This window comes from Papio anubis, chromosome 6, assembly GCF_008728515.1.
Source record: "Papio anubis isolate 15944 chromosome 6, Panubis1.0, whole genome shotgun sequence".
NCBI classification, from domain to species: Eukaryota; Metazoa; Chordata; class Mammalia; order Primates; family Cercopithecidae; genus Papio; species Papio anubis.
The window spans coordinates 26,138,443-26,162,877 of NC_044981.1; the positions used below are offsets into that span (position 1 = coordinate 26,138,443).

The 24,435-nt window shown below is 42.2% G+C and overlaps 2 protein-coding genes across 2 annotated transcripts; one reads left to right on the forward strand and one right to left on the reverse strand.

Annotated features, from left to right (window-relative positions):
- Positions 1 to 3,190: 3,190 nt before the first annotated feature.
- Positions 3,191 to 3,688, reverse strand: LOC110740355 (histone H2B type 1). Its single transcript, XM_021937055.1, has one exon. The coding sequence runs from the start codon at positions 3,624 to 3,626 to the stop codon at positions 3,246 to 3,248; it is 381 nt and encodes a 126-aa protein (XP_021792747.1). The 5' UTR covers positions 3,627 to 3,688; the 3' UTR covers positions 3,191 to 3,245.
- A 182-nt stretch (positions 3,689 to 3,870) lies between these two features.
- On the forward strand, positions 3,871 to 18,920 carry LOC101018547 (histone H2A type 1-C). Its single transcript, XM_003897168.2, has 2 exons — positions 3,871 to 4,471; positions 17,992 to 18,920. The coding sequence occupies exon 1, from the start codon at positions 3,955 to 3,957 to the stop codon at positions 4,345 to 4,347; it is 393 nt and encodes a 130-aa protein (XP_003897217.1). The 5' UTR covers positions 3,871 to 3,954; the 3' UTR covers positions 4,348 to 4,471; positions 17,992 to 18,920.
- Positions 18,921 to 24,435: the final 5,515 nt, after the last annotated feature.

Here is a 24,435-nt window from a genome sequence, read left to right on the forward strand (position 1 = left end):
AAAAAAAAAAAAAAAAATACAAAAATTAACCAGGCGTGGTGGTGTGCCTGTAATCATAGTTACTGGGGAGGCTGAGGCAGGAGAATCGCTAGAACCCGGGAGGCGGAGGTTGAAGTTAACTGAGATTGTGCCACTGCACCCCAGCCTGGGCGACAGAGCAAAAGTCTGTGTAAAAAAAAAAAAAAAAAAAAAAAAAAAGATAGTCCCAATCTTATTGCCAATTAGAAAAGCTAACCGTGCTAATACAACAGAATTTAAAGTGGATTAAAAACAGAGCCATAGGTTTTCTATTTAGTATGTTGATCAGTTAAAGAAATAAAGGTATGTAATCAAGATCAGATGTCCCTCAGGTGGCACCATTGCTGAAAATATGAATAATTCTCTGATCCTCAGTTCAGTAAAAAATTCTAGTTTCCAGTGTCATATCGCTTACAATAAACTCATTAAGGTTTAGAAAATATTAAATCTTTGTTTTATTCAGATATTGAAAGCAATCTTTTTTTTCCTGACTCAATAGTCCAATTTGTAACACCATGATGTTTCTTCTATCCTCTAACCTTACTTAAAGAACCTGAAGGGGCAATAATGTGAAATTAGTAAAATTAATAATAAGTTGTAGAGCCTTTGGCATAGCAGTTACTGAGACCAGACATTCGGTTTCCTTGATTTCCTTTTTGTCTCCTGTTAGTCTTAACACTTTCTTAAAGTCAAAAGTTACAACAGGGCAGCTATTTCATATTCATATCATCTTAACACAGGAATACTGGTTTTGCAGATATCGACAACTATTTGGACTCAAAAAAGACAAGTTTTCGAAGGTAGAAAGAGGCATACAAGCACAAAACATCAAATCCCATATAAAGCCAGAAAGAAAAACACCAACTCTCTAACCTTGTGTTCTCAGAAAGAATATCGACATCTTCAAACAAAAACACCCCAAAAAAAGGTTAATAAATAAACCAGATTTCCTGTCCTCTCCACTGACTAATCACTTAATGATGTGACCAGAAAACCATAATTCAAATTCTACTACTGCTACCAATATGCAACCAATCAGCCAAGTTCAAATAGAATAACCAAAGTTTATCGCGGACGATAAACTTTCAGGATGCAAAAGCCAAAGGAATGTGAACAGAAAACTCAAAGGGTTCAGGGCTAGACAAGATGTTTCCACGACACACATTTCTGTTGGTTCTTACTGTATGACTCACATAAACACTGTCTTGGTGGAAAATTCAGAAATAAATGACCAAGAAGTTAATGATTTGCTTACTGTGTACTTGTACAGAAGAGAGAACAAGCAATAGAATTATTTCATCTAACACACGCAAAAACATAATTTACGTAAGAGAAAGGGGAAAAGGCGGGGAAAGAATCAGCTTGGGAATAGTGAATTTTGCTTGCAGATTTTGGTTACACTGATTAGTTAGTTGACAGGTAGAAGAGAGGTCAGTCTGAATGTGAATAGGTCCTTGACCAGGTCCATTAGAGGCATAAAAAAATAAATTTAGGTCCGGCGCGGGGACTCACACCTGTAATCCCAGCACTTCCGGAGGCCAAGGTGGGCGGATCACCTGACGTCCTGAGTTGGAGACCAACATGGAGAAACCTCGTCTCTAGTAAAAATACAAAATTAGCCCGGTGTGGTGGCGCATGCCTGTAATCCCAGCTACTCCGGAGGCTGAGGCAGGAGAATGGCTTGAACCCGGGAGGTGGAGGTTGCTGTGAGCCAAGATCGCGCCATTGCACTCCAACCTGGGCAATAAGAGCGAAACTCCGTCTCAAAAAAAAAAAAAAAAAAGAAGAAGAAGAAGAAAATTTACTTGTGAGGGACTCTGGAAATTTCATTTCTCATCAGAATTTCTCAGATAAGTTATCTAGGCAAGGCAGCCTGTGATTGCACAGCAGGGTTCAACTATAAGACCTTGTCTAACACCGAGAGAGGCCTTAGTTTATTTTCCAGTTGTGAAAGAAATTGCAGATTTAAGATCACACAGTCCTTATGTTAAATAACTTTGTAACCTAAATTACACGGTATTTAAATTTGTAAAAATCTGCTTTAACACTAATTTTATTTATTGTATATTCCCAGTTTTTAATGGAGAAAGCAAACTTCACTTCAAGGTGCTACAAACGTGTTCTAGACTTGAATAAAAAGATAGGTAAACTACTTCTAAACTTTCATCTTAAAATCTTTGCCTGGAAAAGACCATGAGTAAAATACTTAAGGGAATGTGGTATTTCCCAGGCCATAAAGCGGCCTGCAGTTGTCTAGGAAGGTAAGGTCTTCTAGGAGACACAGTGTTATGTGCTAAGTTTAATGGCGTCTCCTCTTCATTCTCCCAACCAGCGCCTAGTCCTTACTGGCCTTCAGTTCAGTGTTGGAATGCTTGTCAATTTACCCAAGTTAGAGTTGGCTTCTTCTAAAGCAACTTTCAACCTTTTCTGCATGTTACAAGCCCCCTACAGAGATTTTAAGTTTCAATCAGGCAACACACCATTTATGGCTGAGCACTGGGATTCAAGTAAAATTTGGTTTGAATCTTGAATAAACCAGTTGAATAGAATAAAATGTATGAAGCAACATCTGGCGCGGTGCTTACATCTTTAGGTTCTTACTGCCTTACTCTTATCAAAACCGACACGTATTATGTTGAAGGACTTTATTACCGGGGCAGTTGGAAACCAAGGAGACACAGCCTTCAGTATATTACGAAGGTGTGCGCCACGAAAACAGAGGGGGTGTCCTTCCTTAGCCAGTTACTCCCCAGGTTTCCACTCCGGTCCGCTATGTAAATAAGGGCTTCAAACCAGCTTTCTCTCGATTGGTTAATATTAAAAATGACAGGACAACCTATTGGCTAGAAACTGATGGCGAAATTATGACCTTACGGCAGCCGTTGATCCAGGCGACGTAAACAGGGACAGACAACTGGGTCCGAAACCCACGCGAGCCTGAGGTTTCTTCCGGGAACGCGGGGTTAGCAAAATGGCCGCTTGTCTCCATTTTAAATTTAAGCGCAACGAATTGACCCCAAACCCATTTTTAGTGGCTGGTTTCTTCCAGGCTCAGGCCCCTTTGTCCCTCTCTAAGTTGCAGTACTTGTCCCCCCCTTCTCCAATCCCTAATACTCTTCCACCGCCAAATAAAAATTTGGCGTCTGGCCACAGCTCTTTTAGTGGGTATGTGGGTGGCTCTTAAAAGAGCCTTTGGGGTTAAGTGTTAAGACGCTTACTTGAAAAGTTTACTTGGAGCTGGTGTATTTGGTGACGGCCTTGGTGCCCTCCGACACCGCGTGCTTGGCCAGCTCTCCGGGAAGGAGCAGGCGCACGGCAGTCTGTATCTCCCTGGAGGTGATGGTGGAGCGCTTGTTGTAATGCGCCAGGCGGGAAGCCTCCCCCGCGATACGCTCAAATATGTCGTTAACGAAAGAATTCATGATCCCCATCGCCTTGGAAGAGATGCCGGTGTCGGGGTGGACCTGCTTCAGCACCTTGTACACATACACAGAGTAGCTCTCCTTGCGGCTGCGCTTGCGCTTTTTCCCATCTTTTTTCTGCGCCTTGGTCACCGCCTTCTTGGAGCCCTTCTTCGGGGCGGGAGCAGACTTGGCTGGCTCAGGCATCTTTAACACCAGAAATGTGTCAGAAGTAAACAACGGATTTCTGCTACTTATAGGGCTTTTATGCTAATGAGGGATGGAGAGTACCTCTTAGTTAATTGGAAGACAAACTGCAGAGTTGTCATCCGTGGGCCGAGCTATGCAAATGAGGTATGAAAGTGCAGCTTTTCTATTGGCTACCTGACTAGTATTTGCTACGGACCAATCGAAAAGTCGGATTTACTCCCCAGCAACTACCTATAAAAGCAGCCATGTTTTACATATTTCTCGATTTTGTTTGTTTTCTTCTGAGCTTGGACTGCTTGTTTTGGTGCTGTTTTGTGTTATTGAGATGTCTGGACGCGGTAAGCAGGGAGGCAAAGCTCGCGCCAAAGCGAAATCCCGCTCTTCTCGTGCTGGTCTCCAGTTCCCGGTGGGCCGAGTGCACCGCCTGCTCCGCAAAGGCAATTACGCAGAGCGGGTCGGGGCAGGCGCGCCGGTGTACCTGGCGGCGGTGTTGGAGTACCTGACTGCCGAGATCCTGGAGCTGGCCGGCAACGCGGCTCGCGACAACAAGAAGACCCGCATCATCCCGCGCCACTTGCAGCTGGCCATCCGTAACGACGAGGAGCTCAACAAGCTGCTAGGCCGGGTGACAATTGCTCAGGGCGGCGTCCTTCCTAACATCCAGGCGGTGCTTTTGCCTAAGAAAACCGAGAGTCACCACAAGGCCAAGGGCAAGTGATTTGACAGGCATCTGAGCTTCCGGAAACGCTATCAAACCCAAAGGCTCTTTTCAGAGCCCCCCTACCGTTTCAGAGGAAGAGCTAATCTCACTGCTTGTACGTACGAGGAAAAAAAGCACTAAGGTAAGTTAATTTTATCTCAATCGGGAGCAAAGTGTATTCTTGCTTTCCAGTGTTTTGGAGAACGGTGTTACTAAAGGTTGGTCTATTAGGTCAGTTAGGATCTAATGTTCGCATGTGCTATCATTATATTCTAACTAACTAGTCTAGTGTTTTGTAAGATCGACCATAGTTGGTGCCTAATTAGTTTACATGCCAGGGATACCTGGTGATCTAAAAACTAATTGCTTTTAAAATGTAAATTCAAGGCAAAACTGTAGCGTGACGATAACCTCGTTCGGCCCTCCGACTAGTCCCCCTTCTATTTTGTTCTCAATTTAGGCTGTAGGCAGCCTCATTTTCTTAATTCTGTTAAACTTCTAGGTTCCATTCCTGCTAAAGTGCAAAGTATACTGTCTAAAAGTTAACCAGAAAGTTGAAAGGTGTCTAAAAAACAGACTAATGTCTCTACTCTAGAACGATGCCTGACACGCAACGTGCTGTTTTATTTTAAGAGACTCAAGCGTCTAGGTTTCCAGCACAGCCAGAAAAGGAGACTGGGGCCTGTGGCCACTCAAAAGCCTTTGCTTTCTGCTCACCTCTCTAATTCTAGCACTTTGGGAGGCCGAGGGGCGCGGATCACCTGAGGTCACGAGTTCGACGCTAGCCTGGCCAACATGATGAAACTCGTCTCTAAAAAAAATTACAAAAACTAGTCGGGCGTGGTGGCACATACCTTTCAATTGCAGCTACTCTTGAGTCTGACTCAGGACAGTCGCTTGAGGTGGGAGGGAAGGGGAGGTTGCAGTAAGCCGAGACCGTGCCACTGTCATCCAGCCTGGGCAACAGAGTGAGACACCGTCTGCAAAAAAGAAAACCTTTGCTTCTGTCTGGTAACAGCTGCCCCACTCACAAGAAATGGAGATCTGGGACCGTGGGCAAATTTCTAGGGACCTGTTTTCCTGGATTCTGAGTCTCGCCGAGGTTTTCTTCCGGATCTCGGTTTCTGCGCTTTTTGAAATCTGTTTGCTTTTTTGAAATGGAGTTTTGCTCTTGTTGCCCAAGCTGGAGTGCAGTGGCGCGATCTTGACTCACGGCATGCAAACTCCGCCTCACGGTTTCAGACGACTCTCCTGCCTCAGCCTCAGCCTGCCTAGTAGATGGGATTACAGACGCCCGCCACTAGTAGAAACGGAGTTTCACCATGTTAGCCGGGCTGGTCTCCTGACTTCAGGTGATCCGCCGGCCTCTGCCTCCCAAAGTGCTGGAATTACAGGCGTGAGCCACCGCGCCCGGCTGGTTTCTACTTTGATCGGAATTAAGTGGGCAGGGAAGTCTAGGCGGGCTGAGTCTTGCCTACGCCTCAGCGCCCAGCTCCTCAGACTGGCCAAACAGACCCCAGTCGTTTAGTCGAACGCTTCTGGAATTCCACTGAAACGTTTTGCATTTTTTGTTTCGAGTCTTCAAATCTGAGTGTGTGGGCAGGAGATAATAATCCAAGCAGAGGCTGTTTACTGCTGACGCTCCTCCCACTTCCCAGATACTGACACCAGCTTGGGGCGGGTCCAGCCTTTTCCGCTCTTTCCTCCTTCCACCCACTCCTTTCCCTACAACTACCCTCAAAGGAAAAGGGTTGGATGTCCCGTTTGGAAGAAAACAAAGTGGCATAAAAGCAAGTGATCACCTTTGATAGCCACATGTTAGAATTTTCCGAGGATATTTTTAAATTACAACGATTCAAATGGGCAGTTGGGCTGAGAGTCATCAGATTTGAGGAAGGTCTGGTTTCATATGGCTCTTGGGCTGAGAGGACCGGATTTTTCCCCCTAGCATTTCCTGTATGTCCGAGAATTTGGATCTTAAGGTTGGAACTGCTTTATATGGGCCTTGGAATCCTTTTCATTCCCAGGCCAAATTGTCTTTGATTCCAGCTCCCAATCGGTGTGTGACCTTGGCCTAGGGCTTAATTTCTTCCTGCCTCCTTCTCTTCCTTGCATGCTTTTGCTCACCTTGAAATGAAAAGAATCTGGCTCAGCAAGTGTAGATTCTGAAATCAGACAACAGGCTAAATAAGAGAGATGGTTTATTAGGCACTACTGTGTGCCAGGCAAATTTCATGAGCTTCCAGTATGTTAATTCATTTAATCCAACAATCTTAGAAATAGGTTTTATCCTTATTCCGAATTTTGAGATGAGCAAACTAAGAAACAGCTTTAAAAAAGTTCCAAGGCCAGAAAAACAGTACTTATAACAGCTGGCTATTCTATAACCACACCTCCTTAAGAGATTATTGTCAGAAAAATAAAAAGAGTAAAACATCCATACATAATGGGTAAACTTTGTCCACATACCAGAATGTTACTAATGGCTTTCTAACCTCTCTGAAGAATTTAAGGGAAGGAGGAAAGGTAATTTTCCCCAGGGAATCTACATGAAGAGGTAAATCTTGACAATGTATTAACACTGTAAATCCAGGAAAAAAAGCCAGTACAATCTTTATTTAGGGTGTGACAAATGAAAAACAAGGGGACAGGTGAGAAGATGGCTCAGTAAAGAGCTACAGGACTTGACGCAACTGACTTATTGTGGTGAGTGAGAAAAGGAGAGAGAGAAAACTTGAATTTCAATTCTCTCTGGGCACCAATAACAAGATTTTGTATTTGGTCTGTTTAGTAGTGAAACATTGTGTTAAGTTTGTTAACCTAGAGGCTTTCATCTTAAGCAATACTTAAGATCTAGACCCCCTCTTATTCAATTACTGATAATCAGCATAGAACTTGGCATACAAGAGACACTTGGTGGTTGGGCATTAAGAAAATGTGGAACCGAATGAATCAATGACTAGGCAGCCAGGAAGCACTTTGTTCTAGACTTAGTTTATTACTAAGGAAGACATTAAGTATTAAACACTAATAGGTTGCTAATCGTGTTTTCTCTTTCCAATAGAAAATGTCTTCTAAGGCAGGTATGGTGTCTCACATCTGTAATCCCAGCACTTGGGGAGGCTGAGGTGGGTAGATCACCTGAGGTCAGGAGTTCAAGACCAACCTGGCCAACATGGCGAAACCCTGTCTCTAATAAAACTACACAAATTAGTCAGGCATGGTGGGGTTCACCTGTAGGTGCCTGTAGTCCTAGCTACTCAGGAGGCTGAGGCAGAAGAATCACTTGAACCCAGTAGGTGGAGGTTTTAGTGAGCCAAGATCATGCCACTGCACTGCAGCCTGGGCGACAAAGTGAAACTCCATCTCAATTTAAAAAACCAACCCCATCTCTAAAAAAATACAAAAATTAGCTGGGCATGCTGGTGCACGCCTATAGTCCCAGCTACTCGGGAGACTGAGGCAAGAGAATCACTTGAACATAGGGGGAGGTTGCAGTGAGCCGAGATGGCACCACTGCACTCCAGCACTCCAACCTGGATGACAGAGTGAGACTGTCTCCAAGAAAAAAAAAAAAGTAACAACAACAACAAAAAAATCTACTCTGAAAATCCAAATTGCATTGGCAGTTTGTTCTGGAAACTTCAGAGAAACAGAAGGTGCCAGTTAACCAGTTCATACCTAAGAGGTACTGCTAAGGGCCTACTCCCTAAACAAAGGACATTCCTCATAGCTCTGTCCTGTCTCCTTATCTCGGAAATACTTTACCTTCTACTTTGAAAAGCCACTATTATATCCAAAAGCCCTAGTTACTTCTGGGGAAAATTCTCTATTGAGCAGTGAATTTCGGTAGCTTAAATTGGATTCCAACTCTTGAGCAAGTTTTCATCTACCTTGCCTGAATGGCCCTGGGGAGGACTATTTAAATTGGGGCGAGTGGATGAGAATGCTAAACCTAGAGGTCTCCCAATTACCAAAGGCACCAGGGACAAAAGTTTATCTCAGGAATTTACTGAGATGTGAGGCTGAGATAAAATCATTTTTTGGTACATAAGATATCCTGAACAAAGCAGATCAGTTTAACACAAAATCAGCAGTTGTAAATTCCCTTTTTAAATTTCCAAATAATCTATGGAGCAATATCCTTTCCTTTAATTCATCCATCATCTCTGTTCACTTTTTGTATTCTGTAAATCATTTGAACTATTTTTTATAAGAATTATATTTTCCCCTTGAGGTCACAAAAAAGAAAGTATTAGAAATTTTATAACCAATTTTAAAAAATTGTATTTTAAGGTTAAATACAAACCTTCTAAAGGTTTGCCATCTGTTGATCCTAAATTATAATTATAAATTTATATATTCCTGTTAAATATGTATCATAAGATCATGTGTATCATAAGATTATTAGCAATTTGAGAATTTCCCATGTGTATTGGAGATGAGCAAATGGAATAAGGGTTCATATGTAGCGACAAGATTCTCTATTTCAACACTTAATATTGTACCAAACCAAGTAAGAGGAGCATCATGAGAAAATGTACTAAAAGACAGTCATTACCTATATTTACACCTAGAAAAAAAAACTATATTATTGATAAACTGATAAATCTATTTTATTTATGTATTTATTATTTTGCTCTGTCACCCAGGCTGGAGTATATTGGTGCGATTTCCACTCATTGCAACCTCATGCTCCCAGGTTCAAGCAATTCTCCTACCTCAGCCTCCCTAGTAACTGGGACTACAGGCGTGCACCACCATGCCCAGCTAATTTTTGTATTTATACTGCAGACAGGTTTCACCATGTTCACCAGCCTGCTCTCAAACTCCTGACCTCAGGTGATTTACCCACCTCAGCCTCTCAAAGTGCTAGGATTACAGGTGTGAGCCACCACGCCCAGCCTGATAAATCTATATTAAAAAGGATAAATATAACCATTGCACCTTAAACAGAAATTGGAATATGGCACGTAGATTTCAAAATAAAATTAATTTTCTGGCATTGAATTAGTGTAGTCATGTTAAAGAAGTGTCAGAACTTCATTGGATGTTATTATATTACAGGTGTTTGATTTTGATTTGTAGTTTGGGCAGAGTAAAGGAGCCAACATGTCTTAGGATTTAGAACTTGTGCACATTGCCTACAGTTGAAAGAAGAAAGTGTGCTAAATTTCAGCCTCTTTGGTATGTGGTTGGGACCTAAAGTTTTACCACATCCTTCATTGTCTTAGCCTATTCAGGCTGCCATAACAAAATACCGGAGACTGGATCACTTAAACAACAGAATATTTTTTCCCATATCTAAGAGGCTTGGAATGGAAATTCGTTTTCTCAAACTTTGGAGCCTGGAAGTTTAAGATCAAGGTGCCAACATAGTGTATGGTGAGAATCTGTTCCTGGCTTACAGACAGCTGCCATCACTGTGTGTTTATATAGTGTTTCCTTGCTTCCTGAGTAGAGAATGAGCTCTAAGTGTCTCCTTACCTTCTATAAGGACACCAGCCCCAGTGGGATTAGGGCCCTATCCTATGACCTTTAGTTTTATGTACCTCCTAAAGGCCCTATCTCCAAATACAGTCACATTGGGGTTTAGAGTTTTAATAAATGAATTTTGGGGGACACAATTTAGTCCATAACATTCTGTCCCTGGCCTGCCAAAATGTGTGTCCTTCTCCCATACAAAAAATTTATTCCATCGCCTGGCACAGTGGCTCACGCCTGTAATCCCAGCACTTTGGGAGGCCAAGGCGGGTGGATGACAAGGTCAAGATATTGAGACCATTCTGGCTAACACGGTGAAACCCCGTCTCTACTAAAACACAAAAAAATGAATCGGGCCTGGTGGCGGGCCCCTGTAGTCCCAGCTACTCAAGGCTAAGGCAGGAGAATGGCATAAACCCGGGAGGCGGAGCTTGCAATGAGCTGAGATCATGTCACTGCACTCCAGCCTGAGCAACAGAGCTAGACTCCTCAAAAAAAAAAAAAAAAAATTATTCCATCCCAACAGCCCCCTGAAAGTCTTAACTCATTCTAGCATCAATTCTAAAGTTCAAAGTGTCATCTAAAAAATCATCTAAATCAGGTTATGGGTGAGACTCAATGTGCGATTCATTCAGAGACAAAATTCCTTTCCAGCTGAAACCAGAAATGTTACATGCTTCTGAGGTACAATGGTGAAACAGGCATAATAGACATTCCCATTGGAAAATGGAGAAATAGGAAAGAAGGAAGGTGTAATGTGTCCTAATCAAGTCCAAAACCTGGCAAGGCAAATTATGTTCGGTCTTAAGAAAAACCCTCTTTGGCTTGATGCCCTGACTTCCAGGCCCAGTGCTCTCGCAGTGTCACCTCTGGCTCTGTGGGTGGCCTACTCCATCTGCCCTACCTGAAGTCTCGCTCTTTCAGTTTGGTGGGGTCCCGCCCAGGCAGCCATCTGTGAGGGACTCTCCTGCCCAGTTCTTCAAGGCATCTTTGAAGAAGATGGTAGTCATCTTCTCTACCCTACCTTTGAGGTAGAGTCAGCCTTGACTATCTGTTCCCACCCCCACCTTATCCCATCTATACTCTCTGAGTCTTAGATCAAAGTGGCAGCCCCGGTGGCTCCTGCCTGTAATCCCAGCACTTTGGGAGGCCAATGAGAGTGGATCACTTGAGGTCAGGAGTTCCAGACTAGCCTGACCAACATGGTGAAACCCCATCTCTACTAAAAATACAAAAATTAGCTGGGTGTGGTGGCAGGCACGCTACTTGGCAGGCTACAGATTTAGTCTGTCATCCCAGCTACTTGGGAGGCTGAGGCAGGAGAATCCCTTGAACCTGGGAGGTGGAGATTGCAGTGAGCTGAGATCGCACCACTGCCCTACAGCCTGGGTGACAGAGTGAGAGTCTACCTCAAAAAAAAAAAAAAAAAAAAGTGGCACCCCTAATGATCTCATAAATTGCCTTTGGTGGGTCAGTCTTTCCTTTTCTTAAAGAATAGTACACATTGACAGCCAGATAGCTCTATGATCCTGTTCTATAGAATTCAAAAAGTCGACAACCTTCCTTTGTTCCTTTCTGTTTTTGCTGCCTACTTTAGTTCAAATTGGCAGTGTCTCCGCTGGAATAATCTCATCTCTCTTCCTAGCTTGTGCTGAGATGGCTGATTAAATCCTTGTGTCACACCTATTATCTCTTTATCAAGTGGTTGTTCAGGTCAGGCTCAATGTTTCACGAAAGCCTGTAATCCCAACACTTTAGGGAGACTGAGGAGGGCAGATCACTTGAACTCAGGAGTTAGAGACCAGCCTGGGCAACATGTCAAAACCCCATATCTATAAACAGCAACAAAAAATTAGCCAGGGTGTGGTAGTGCAATTAGCTGGGCATGGTGATGAGCTCCTGTAGTCCCAGCTACTTGGGAGGCTGAGGTGGGAGGATTGCTTGAGCCTAAAGGCAAAGGTTGCACTGAACTGAGATTGTGCCACTGTATTCCAGCCTGGATGACATAGCCAGACCCTGTCTCAAAAATTAAAAAAAAAAAAAGAAAAAGAAAAGATTGTTCAACCATACCTCTTCAAGAAAAGCTTTCTCAATGTTTGCACTATAGATTGAGAAATCTATCCCAAATCTCCAAGTTATGATTGTGTTTTGCTTAAAAATTCCTTCTTTGGCCAGGCGCGGTGGCTCAAGCCTGTAATCCCAGCACTTTGGGAGGCCGAGACGGGCAGATCACGAGGTCAGGAGTTCGAGACCATCCTGGCTAACACGGTAAAACCCCGTCTCTACTAAGAAATACAAAAAACTAGCCGGGCGAGGTGGTGGGCGCCTGTAGTCCCGGCTACTCGGGAGGCTGAGGCAGGAGAATGGCGTAAAAACCCGGGAGGCGGAGCTTGCAGTGAGCTGAGATCCTGAGTGAGCCACTGCACTCCACCCTGGGCGACAAAGCAAGACTCCGTCTCAAAAAAAAAAAAAAAAAAAAAAATCCTTCTTTATTTCAGCTATTTCCTTTCACATTTTACTATAAGCAGTAAGGAGGACCTAAACCACACCTTCAATACTTTTCTTAGACATCTCTTCTGCTAAATATCCAGTTTTACTGCTTGTAAGTTCTTTCCAGTAAACACTAGAGCGTAATTCAGCCAAGTTCTTGACACATTATAACAAGAACAGCGATTTCTACAGTTTCCAATAACCTGTCCCTCATTTTCATCTGAGTCCTCACTAGAGTTGCCTTTAATGTCCATATATATATATATATATATATATATATAATTTTTTTTTTTTTTTTAGATGGAGCTCTGTCTCCCAGACTGGAGTGCAGTGGTGCGATCTTGCTTGGCTCACTGCAACCTCCACCCCCCCCCCCCGCCCCGGGTTTCAGCAATTCTTCTGCCTCCGCCTCCGGAGTAGCTGGGACTACAGGAGCGCATCACCATGCCCAGCTAATTGTTGTATTTTTAGTGGAGATGGGATTTTGCCATATTGGCCAGGCTGGTCTCAAACTCCCAACCTCGTGATCTGCCCCCTTCAGCCTCCCAAAGTGCTGGGATTACAGGCGTTAGCCACCACGCCTGGCCTAATTTCCATATTTTAACCAACATATTTAACCATATTCTATTCATGATCGTTATAAATCTAAGATTCTATGAAAATGGAAGCTTTCTTTCCAGCTGTCTTCCTTTCTGATCCTTTGCCAGAATTGCCTTTAATGTCCATATTTCTATCAATAGTCTCTTCACAATTGGCTTTTTCTAGTATGAACCTGAAACTCTTCTAGCCTTTACCCATCACCAGTTTCCCAAGCCACTTCCCCGTGTTTAGGTATTTGTTGTTGCAGCATCCCACGTCTGGGTACCAAAACCTGTTTTAGTCAGCTTGGGCAGCCATAACAAAATACTACAGACTGGTGGCTTAAACGGTAGACATTTATTTTCTAACAATTCTACTGGCTGGAAGTCTAAAATCCAAGTTGCCAGCATAGTCAGTTTCTGGTGAGGATCTCTTCCTGGCTTAAATTATTTCACAGACACCAGGCAGATAACCATATCCATTCTTTCTTGTATTCGTTAATAATCAGAGCTGAAAGTATAGGGCTCTAAATTTACACTTCAGCAAATTGTTCTGTCATTAAGTATTCACCTCAAAATGACCAGACTGTACTATGCTCTAAATTTTAGAAACTTGTAGCTTGGTTCTGGTCCCTAGTCTTTGTTCTGTCTAGTTAATAGATTCATCAATACAACGGTTCCAAAGACTGTCTATATGCAGTAAACTTCCAATTTTACATCTCCAGCCTGACCTTTTTTCTGAAATTCAAATGTGTGTAGCCACATTTTCATTTGACATCTCCATTTAGAGCTCTAATAGGTCTTTCACCATAAACACTTCCAAGACACAGGAATAAACATTGTGCTCCTTAAGCCTGTTATCCCTTCCAGTTCTTCCCAGTTCAATAACTGACACTACCATTTACTCAAATCAACATTCTAAGAGTGGCACTTGCTACATTTCCTTCATCTCTAGAAATCCAAAGTTACCTGTGAGTCACGTCACCTACATATTCAATAATTCATTCTCCATACTCCTTACCATGACTTGAGGACCCACTCAGTGACCACCTCTGACCTCTGTTCACCTCTTCTGCTGTTCTCCTTTGCTGTTCCAACCACTCTGGTCTCTTTTCCCATCAAGCAGCTAAACTCTGCTGATTTAAGACATTTACCTTATTGGCCTCAGTCTCGGAAATGCCTGTTCTTTGATTTTTCTTCTGGTGAGCTCATTTTCACTCATCAGGTCTTATCTCTGTTTCAGACAAGCCTATCTAAAATAAACCTACCTAAATGGATTAAAAATTAATTTGTGTGTGTATGTGTTTGGAAATGGTGGTGGGAGAGTGTCTTTACTAAGTGAGGAGGAAACACAAAAGCCATTATAGGAAAGGACACAAACTAGATAGGTCCAAAAGTGGCCTAAGACAGAATATATGTAAACAGAGTTGTAGAAAGAGCAATAAATTGGGATAAAGGATTTCCAAAACATATACAGGGTTAGTAACCTCAATTTACAAGGACAAACTGGAAACGTTAGTAAAAAGACAAACAACATAATATAAAAACTGATTAAATGGTATTTTATATCATGTATTAAATTCAAATGGCCAATACATATGAAAAACAAGAAACAAAAAACCTTTCTAGTAATTCAAAATTATACATATTAATACAACAAAGGGATACTATTTTTGTTGTTGTTGTTGTTGTTGTTGTGAGACAGAGTCTTGCTCAGCTACCCAGGCTGGAGTGCAGTGCTGTGATCTCGACTCACTGCAACCTCCACCCCTCCGGGTTCAAGCGATTCTCCTGCCTCAGCTGGAGACTCCCGAGTAGCTGGGACTACAGGCGCCTACTACCATGCTCAGATAATTTTTGTATTTTTAGTAGAGATGGGGTTTTACCATGTTGGTTGGCCAGGATGGTCTCGATCTCTTGACCTTGTGATCCGCCTGCCTCGGCCTCCCAAAGTGCTGGGATTACAGGCGTGAACCACCGCACCCAGCCTAATTTTTGTATTACTAGTAGAGACAGGGTTTCACCATGTTGGCCAGGCTGGTGTCAAACTCCTCCTGACCTCAGATGATCCACCCACTTCAGGCTCCCAAAGTGCTGGAATTACAGGCGTGAGCCACCGCACCTAGCCTGGGATACCATTTCTTACCTATGAATAGACAACCACTAAAGCCAGTAATACTCAGGACTGTGAAGGATGAGGAAGAATTGTCATTGTCATATAATTTTTCAGAAGTTTTCCTGGCAATGTCTATTAAATTTTATTAATAGACATTTGGAAAGGGAGAGTGTCAACAATAGAATAAAGGCCCCACTAGGTAAGGTTACATATGTAAGGTCTCTTTCAAAACTGTCACGAGAGGTCGGGTGCAGTGACTCATGCCTGTAATTCTAGCATTTTGGGAGGCTGAGGCGAGTGGATCACTTGAGGTCAGGGGTTTGAGACCCTCCTGGCCAACATGGTGAAACCCTATCTCTACTAAAAATACAGAAATTAGCCAGGCATGGTGGCACATGCCTGTAATCCCAGCTACTCGGTAGGCTGAGGCAGGAGAATAGCTTGAACCCAGGAGGCAGAGGTTACAGTGAGCCAAGATTGTGCCACTGCACTCCGGCCTGGGCAACAGAGTGAGACTCCGTCTGAAAACAAAACAAAAAAACCAAATAAAAACTGTTTAAAAAAAAAAAACAAAACTAATTATACATATAAAACATTTAAGTAACTATAAATAAGAGTACTGTTGACATAGTGAGACATCCATTTATACTATGGAATGTTACACAGCTACCCACAACAATAATCCGGTGAAACAAAATCACACACACAACTGATGAGAGTAAATAGAGAACTGTATGGAAGAAAACCTATCACATTAATTATCTCAGAGAGCTGAAACTAAGTTGGTGCAAAAGTAATTGTGGTTCTTACCATTACTTTCACAGGCAAAAACTGCAATTACGTTTGTACCAACCTAATAGAATGGGGTGAGGAGAGGTTAACCTTTATAAACGTCTCTGTGTGAACTGTTAAAATGAGCAAGTATATTTTTTTAAAGTATAAAGAGAAACAAAAAAGTAAGCTTTCTCCATTACCCACCTCAAATTATGTTCCATCACTCATTCTGTTTAGATTCTTTCAAATGCAGTTTGAAGTTTTATCAGATTCCTTGTTGTTTGCGTCTTTCCATTAAACCTAGCTCCACAAAGTAGGGACCTGATCTAGTCATTCACTGTTACGTCCCAGCATCTAGCAGAGGGCCTGACACTTAGTGGGAACCCAAGTATCTGGTAAATAAACCAGAGAATAGATACTTTTTAGCCCAGAAATAATTTCTATATAAAAATGATTATATTTCAGATATGCACAGAGTGATTATCTGAATTTCTGTATGAAAATGTCTTCCTATAAATCATTGTTAATACATTACCTACTCACCTTACCCAGCTACTAGGAACACAGTGAAGTTTAGAATTACACCCCATTTGTCTTCCACACTCTTACCATTTTCCCAGTTTCTACACTAACCTTTCCAGACATCATGTATACTGATAATTCTAAGTTGTCTAGATCGTTAATTCTTTTAAGGGCCAGTTCTCTGCTAGCTGGCATCATGCATAAAATAATTCTCTTTAATATACTCTGGGTCTAGGGTTAATAGATGTTTGCTTAAAATCATGGAAAGAAAATGGTCACACAACTGGTGGGTGTGATCAAATTTGTGCTGTTTCATCCACTTAATGTTTGCTTTGTGATAATGGAACCTCCCAGCTTTTATTTTCCTTCCTTCCTTCCTTCCTCCCTCCCTCCCTCCCTCCCTCCCTTTCTTTCTTGACAGAGTTTAGCTCTGTTGCCCAGGCTGGAGTGCAGTGGCACGATCTCAGCTCACTGCAACCTCTGCCTCCCGGGTTCATGCGATTCTCCTCCCTCAGCCTCCCAATTAGCTAGGATTACAGGTGCGTGCTGTCACACCTGGCTAGTTTTTGTATTTTTAGTAGATGGAGTTTCAGATGTTGGCCAGGCTGGTCTCCAACACCGGGCCTCAAGTGATCCGCCTGCCTTAGCCTCCCAAATAGCTGGGTTTACAGGCCTCAGCCACTGTGCCCGACCCCAGCTTCTATATTCTAATGCTGAGATTATTCAGTTAACACTCTAACCTACTAGGATAAGTTTGTTGAAGAATTTTACCTTACCTTATACCCTATACCTTCACATCTACCTGTACCCTGGTCCTTCACATCCTTTCCATATAATAGATCTTGTATATACAGGGGGAAAAGACCCAGAATGATTATGTTGACAACAAAACATTTTTGTGCGAAAATGAAGTAGTCACTATCTAAGCTACAAAGACTTAGGATTGTATTCCTGAGTTATGTGTCATTTTAGCCATCACTAGATCTTAAATCCCAGTTGCTAAATTGAAGGGAGATACATTACTCTTTTTAGAGCTTTGCTCTCTGATACAGTAGCCATTAGCCACATGTGATATTTTAAATTTAAATAATTAAATCAAAAATTCAGTTTCTCAGTCTCACCACATTTCAAGTTACTGGTGTCTACTGTATTGGATACACACACATAAAACATGTCTATCATCACAGAAAATTCTATTGGATTGCACTGGGCTGTGTACATTTTGTGTCCCTGGGCTAATAAGTTCAAGTGCACTTAACTAGCCTCCTCCAGGTGGAATCAGAGGATAAATTTACCATATAAAATACAGGACACCCAATTATATTTGAATTTCAAACAGGCAACAAATAATGGCTTAAGTATGCCCCTCGCTGCACACTCAAATACTACATAAGACATCCTATACATTAAATATATATATATATATATATGCTGTATATCTGAAATTCAGATTTAACTGGACATTCAGTATTTTTAATGTGCCAAATCTGTCAACCCTATCTGAAGAGCAACATTGAAGTGTCTAGCCTGGATAGGTCCTTTTACACCACAGGGAGTTATTTGAGAACTTGAGAAGGGCTGGTACCTGTAAAGAAGCTAACTCATTATGAAGAAAAGGATCTGTTAGTTTTTCTGTATGTGTAAGGAAGGCCAAGAAGGAGGTTTCCAGATATATTTACTTTTTCTTCTCTCTCTTAGGTTGCAAAAACTTCTCATTTCAGAGAGATGCCAGGATCCCGAGTGCCTGCCAAACCTACCAATTCTAAGGAATAAGTGGATGGATGGTGTCAATGTTCCTACATCACTGATTGATTCTGCATCCGCAAATTTTTTTATTAAAAACATTCTACATCGTGTGTGGGGGGGGGATAAGGAGGGTAAAATGAAGAGAAAGAAATTATTGAGGGGAAGTTCTTCTGAGTACAAAATGTGTTTAATTTTTTAAATAAGTATTACATTCACAGGGTTCAAACAATTTGAAGTAAAAAGATAAATAGAAAGAATCCACCCCTCAACTTACCCCAGGTGATCACTTTTCTTTTTCTTGTGTATCTGCCCAGTATTCATTCCTGCTAATATCAGTCAATAATGAATGATACGTGTTACCCACTTTTTTCATCCTTGCCCAGATATCAGACTGTATACACTGTTCTGCACTTGCCCTTTTCATAACAATCTATCTTGGAGAACTTTCCCTGTGAGAACATACAGAGCTTCCTGTACATAGTTGCATGTATTGTGTTATGCAAATGCATTATATTTTATGTAACCTGTCTACTGTTGGTAGACACTTGAGTTTTTTTAGTCTTTTGCTATCAAACAGTTCTGGGATGATTAACCCTGATTTACTGCAAAATTGAAATTGCTGTGCTATTCTGCTGGAATAGTGGTAAGTGAACAGGAAATTCCAGTCACTCTTGGGCTAGACTCAAGGTTCTTCTTAAAAATTACATGGCCATCACCAAGTTAGTTGTTTTGAACCTTAATTTCTTCACCTCTAAAATGGAGGTAATATTTACCTTAATAGACTATGAGAATGAAGATTATGTATGTGAATTGTTTGGTGCTCTAAAGAATACCACAAATAAAATTATTTTATTTTGAAATTAAATTTAATTTTAATTGTACTGTGTGTAATTTCTTAATTTTGAAATAATTTTATTTGTAATGTGCATAATCTTATTTAATGTATAATGTATATACTACATTGTAATAGAAGATTTCCCAAATTCCAGCCTGGCATGAGGTAATAAGAGGTAATGCAAAGGGAGAGGAAGGCATGTGTCATTAATTTTCTGCCTAGGTTACCTCCCTGGTTAAATTGCTATTTCCTGCCTTCCTTGCATAGAGATTAGGAAACATCCTCCTGACCTGCCTGCCCTCTTTTGCCTCCTTTTTCATTTGCCTTGTCAAAGTCTTTCAAAACTTGTCAAGGTCTGGTTTTAAGACTGTCTGTTACTCTTACAAAATCTGTGTGTATTGGTGGCTAAGGGCCTGTATGGTCCACTGCTGTATTCCAGCTCCCAGCATGGTGCCTGACGCTGCGTGGCAAATAGTAGTCACTCGAGAAATGGCTGATGAATTCATGAGGCCTACTCTGGATGGAAATTTCAATTCTGGCCCTGAATTTTCAGGAGCTGACAAGAGAACCACCTTAATATCATAGGCTGAGTTGGAAGAAGGGAACACCCAATTTATTCTTAAGAAATACCTTGCCAGTTACTGTGGCTTAGGCCAGTAATCCTAGCATTTGGGGAAGCCAAGTTGGGCAGATGGCTTGAACCCAGGATTTCGAGACCAGCCTGGACAACATGACGAAACCCCATTTCTACAAAATATGTAAAATTTAACTCTGCGTGGTGGGCCTGCACTTCTGGTCCCAGCTACTCCAGGGCTGGGGTGGGAGGATTGCTTGAGCCCTGAAGGTCAAGGCTGCAGTGAGCTGTGATTGCAGCACTACACTCCAGCTCTGGGCAATAGAGCAAGACCCTGTTTCAAAAAAAAAAACAAAAATGCCTATAAAAAGTGGGTTTTGTGTGTCTACACATGCACACATACATACCTGCATAGACATGCACTCAGGTATTCTGGAAAAACACAGGAATCTGAAGCCAAAATACCTGTGATTTTGTTCCAGCTTTGCCACTCACCAAGTGTCTGATGGGATTAGCTATCTGCCATCTCAAAATTTTTCTTTTGTAAAATAAGATAATAGTACCTCCCAGAGTTGTGAAAAACTATCAAATGAGATGGCAGATGAGAAAACACTATATTCCTTGTAAAACCTGACATAAATACGTGCAAAATTATATAAAGACCATCTTCTGTCTGTCTGATTTTCAAATGTGGAAAAGTGAAAGCAGGAGAGAATGTTGGGATTTCTGAGATTGCTGGCTTCCACCTGCAGAAAATGAAGTAACTGGGGATCTTACAGCTAAGTACTAACAGATTCTGGTTGCAGTTTGCCTCCATGGCTAAATGAAGCTTGTAGAAGAGTCAGCCTGGTAGACATGGAATGTTGAATGGTGGTGGAGTGTACCCACTCACCTCTCACCAAGTCAGCTCCAGGTTCAGAAGCAGCAGTCCCTGTGGACGGCATGCGTGTTTGTGACTCAGCTGAGCCACCTTTCCAAACAGGGATGCCCCCTACTCTGCCCATTCTGCTTTTAGTTCAACTTGACTTCCTACCTTCAGTGAGGACATGGAGAATTCATCCCAACTGGGTACCTGAGCAAACTTGGCAGAGCAAAGAGAAATGAGGAAAGCCCTAGGTAGATTGACCCTGGGGAAGGAAACAATGAAAGACCACGAAAGAATCTTCCATTTCCTTTAGCACAGTCCCTTCAGATTGAGGATGAAGAGGCTGGGGCTCTGAATTGGTTGACCTTAGGTATGGTCACAAAAACAAATCAATGGCTTTTCCACATCCACACACTGAGTTATATTTCTGCCTTTGGTATTGTGATTTTCTCTGATCTCCAATTAAAGATCTATGTGTGATTTTAAAGCCTCCCTTCCTTTCTACTCTGCAGTCAGTGTAACATTGGTAGTTTGAAACTGGACATAATGGCAGCATTTACACCATGGGAACTAGCATATGCTAGGGGTTTTTTTGTTTTGTTCCTCAAGAGTCAGTAAACATATATCAGCACACCACTGCCTTAAATATTCGCTGCTCCTTCCTGGTAAGGATATCCTTATCTCTCTCTCCACTCCCCAACTCCATCCAGCACATGCACACTGGGTCACTCTATTGTGCTGTTTTTCTACCCAGAAGGGCCCTATCTCAAATGACCCCTACACTTCTGGTCTCATTTAAGTTCCATACTCTTTCCTATGATCTGTACCCACTGCATATATTTCCATATTGTTTGCCACCTCCCCTGTTTTCGTGTCTGCTCTCCAAATTTTACGAGGAAGCCTAGAACACTCTTTTTGCAGATACCCACTTAAATGTCACCTCAGTGAGGCCCTCCATTGACCATTTTCCCATTCCCAGAGGGGCAGGGAGGCCTTCTGAGAAAGTGACCATCATCTGGTGGATGGTGATGCTGGCAATGTGAACTGTCAGCAACAGCATAGCTAGGAAAGCAGTGAGCAAAGGCACTGTGAAGACACAAGCAGAGCTCTTCAACCAATGACCCCAGGGACTTTCTCTGGGTTGCCTGGCAATGAACTGGGAACAATGGCTGCTTCTTTTCCTGTGGGAGGATCAGCCAATGTTCCCAGGTGCTGGAAGGCTGGCTTTCTCAGCTGACACCCACACAGAAAATGTTTATTCTCTTTATCAAGTCTGCTCTCATGCTTTCTCTATGAAAAGGAACAGCCCGGGCTGTGTGTGGGTCCCTTTCTGGAGCACAGCCTCTCTGTGCATCAGGCTACCCCCTTCCTGGGCTCAGGGCTCTGTAGGCTGCAGGAGAACAAGAACTGAGTATCTGCAACCCTCTGCCCACTAGTTCCAGCTGGCACAAGCAACACTGTGCCTGCTGACAAGACAGGCAGAAGCCACGAGAGGAATTAAATTACCTCCGAAGGTGGTAGACAGTGGAAATGAGTGGATATAGGCTTTCATTAAGGGACTAGGATTTAACTTCTTAATCATTATTCAAATCACCTTGTATCTCATCTTCTCAAATGCTCTTAATGAAAGTCACAAACCAATAGCTCTCTGTAATTTTCCATTTATGCCCCCCTTTCTGTTGTCCATTCTTTGCCCACTATCTCTCTTTCCTCTCTATTTAACATTAGCTATTTTTAAAGGAGCAAAAGAAACTTTTCTAAACTTTTGCACTGGGTAGTGTTTAAATATGCGTAGGCCCTACTGCCACATGCCACAGATGCCCCAGTGGCAGTCATGTAGGACCTGAGTTGAGCTCCTAGTTTCTGGTGGGCCCACATTTGTGTCATGGTGCAGCATATGTGGACTGGTCGTCTGGCTCTGTGATTAGGAATCTAACTTTTAGTTCGGTTCTAACCTTCAGCTCAGAAGCTGAGCCTCAGGTTGGGATTGATATTCCTTGTTGCCCAAACGTACTGTAGTTTGCTATGCTATCCAAACTACATTAATTGATCCATTTCTAAGCTCATTCACATGATTCAGTGAATACAATTATTTCCAGGGCTGTTAGACCAAAGACCTCAAATCCCTATGTGGGCCTCTCCACAGGACAATGCACCACATGGCAGCTGACTTTCTTCCAAAAGAATGAGCCAGAGAGAGGGACCAAGAAAGAAGCCATAACCTTATGTAACCTAATGTCAAAGGTGACACAACATCATTTTTGACATATTCTATTTGTTAGAAGCAAGTCCCTAGGTGCAGCCCACAGGAAAGGAGATAATACCAGAGGATGAACCCTCAGAGGCAGGGATCATCCTAGAGAATACCTACCACACTGGGTAAATCACAATCTGTTTAAAATAAGGCAGAACTGTCTTCTTGATCTGACATCCTTAAAAATGGAAGTGCACCTCTGTGTTTCCTAGGGCACTTTGTTAAGTGCAGGTACATGGTCACATGCAGATACAGGGTCACAATCTAAAATTGCAGAAATATTTGTGGTGTTTGCATTTCGGTTTGCTTCTATCACTTGCCCATTTACTCTCTGATGCTGCTGTATCTCACTGGAAACTACATTTCCCAGGTTTCCATGCTCTCAAGTTTCCAGTAGATCTGGCCAATGGGTGGCACTGATGGATGATGATGGTGGGGCAGAGTATTTCTCTTCTTCTTTGTTTCCTGGGGCTTCTCCAGCCTCCTTGGTACTTTGACTTTAGTCCTACCACAGAGCCTTTCTCCTGGTGGTCTCAGTTCCTGCCTTACCAACCTGCGCTCTTCCTGCTTGACTCCAGCATCACCTCTCCCCTTTGTTCCTAGAAGACAGAGGTGGCAACTTTTTGCTGCAGCTTATCTGTGGGTTGCCCTCACCCCCTCTCTTGGGTTTCTCAACTCTTTCATCACCTGTTTATCTAATTACCTCTATTTAATTCCTTCTATATGAAATCCCTAGCGTGGACTATACTTGTACCCTGACAAACAGTAGGATTGAATGAACATTGCCCTTTCCTGAGCAACTCATGTACAGAGAGCATGGTTTGGAGTGTTTGCTAGTCCTAAATGTCTGACCTGGTGCTCATGCTGCTGGAAATTTAGAGGATAGTCACTTCTTCAGGATGTACCTTCACCACTCTGGGCTAAAGTTTCTTGTTTTGTAAAATGGGAGGATTTGTGATATCTGTGGTCCCTTAAATCTCTGAATATTGGGGACTCTAGAATTTTTCCATAAGGAAAGCATAGGAACTGCATGCTGATTGGGAAATGGTGGAAGCATTTTATATGAGACTAGCATGGGACAGTGAGGCGGAATAGTAAAAAATAAGAAGAAAGGAAAGGAATAGAAAACCCAAAACCTTGAGTTGTCCATATTCCAGAAGGTGAGTGCCACTGATGGACACTATGAAGAAAGCTAACATGAATCATGCCATGACTTCATAAAATAAGTACATTATCTCACAAATCGCTTCCTGTTTTATATTCCACTCCTTGCTTTCTACCTCACCCCCAAATCAAGGAAGCATGCTAAGGAATAAAGTTCCAGCTTGGGCAACATGGCAACACTCCGCCTCTACAAAAAATATAAAAATTATTTTGGTGGTGTTCACCTGTGATCCCATTTTCTCTGGAGGCTAAAGTGGGAGGATTACTTGAGCCCAAGGGGTGGAGGCTGCAGTGAGCCGAGATCATGCCACTACATCCAGCCTGGGCAATGGGAGTGAGACTCTGTGTCACAAGGGAGAAAAAAGAATAAAGTTAACAAACAGGAAAATAACACTTTGTTGAACTTGGGATAACAATAATTTACAAAGAATGGTAGAATTCGTTACTAGAAAAATCTCAGGAAGAGAGGCAGCTATCTTAGCTGTAAGACCATGGGCAATTGACATCTTTGGGCATCATTTTGTCTTCTGAAAAATGGTTTTAAGAGTATAAGGGTTATTATAAGGACTACTTGTCAAGTGCTTAGAACAGTATCTAGCACATAGTATCTATTCTATAGTAAACTTCATGAATATATTCCAATAGTCTGAATTGTCATCCACTATACTTATATTGTAACTGACATAATTTCTTTTTTTTTAAGA

Excerpts from the sequence above, each read along its gene's own strand:
- LOC101018547 (XM_003897168.2), top strand. The coding sequence starts at position 3,955 with ATGTCTGGACGCGGTAAGCAGGGAGGCAAAGCTCGCGCCAAAGCGAAA.
- LOC110740355 (XM_021937055.1), bottom strand. The coding sequence starts at position 3,626 with ATGCCTGAGCCAGCCAAGTCTGCTCCCGCCCCGAAGAAGGGCTCCAAG.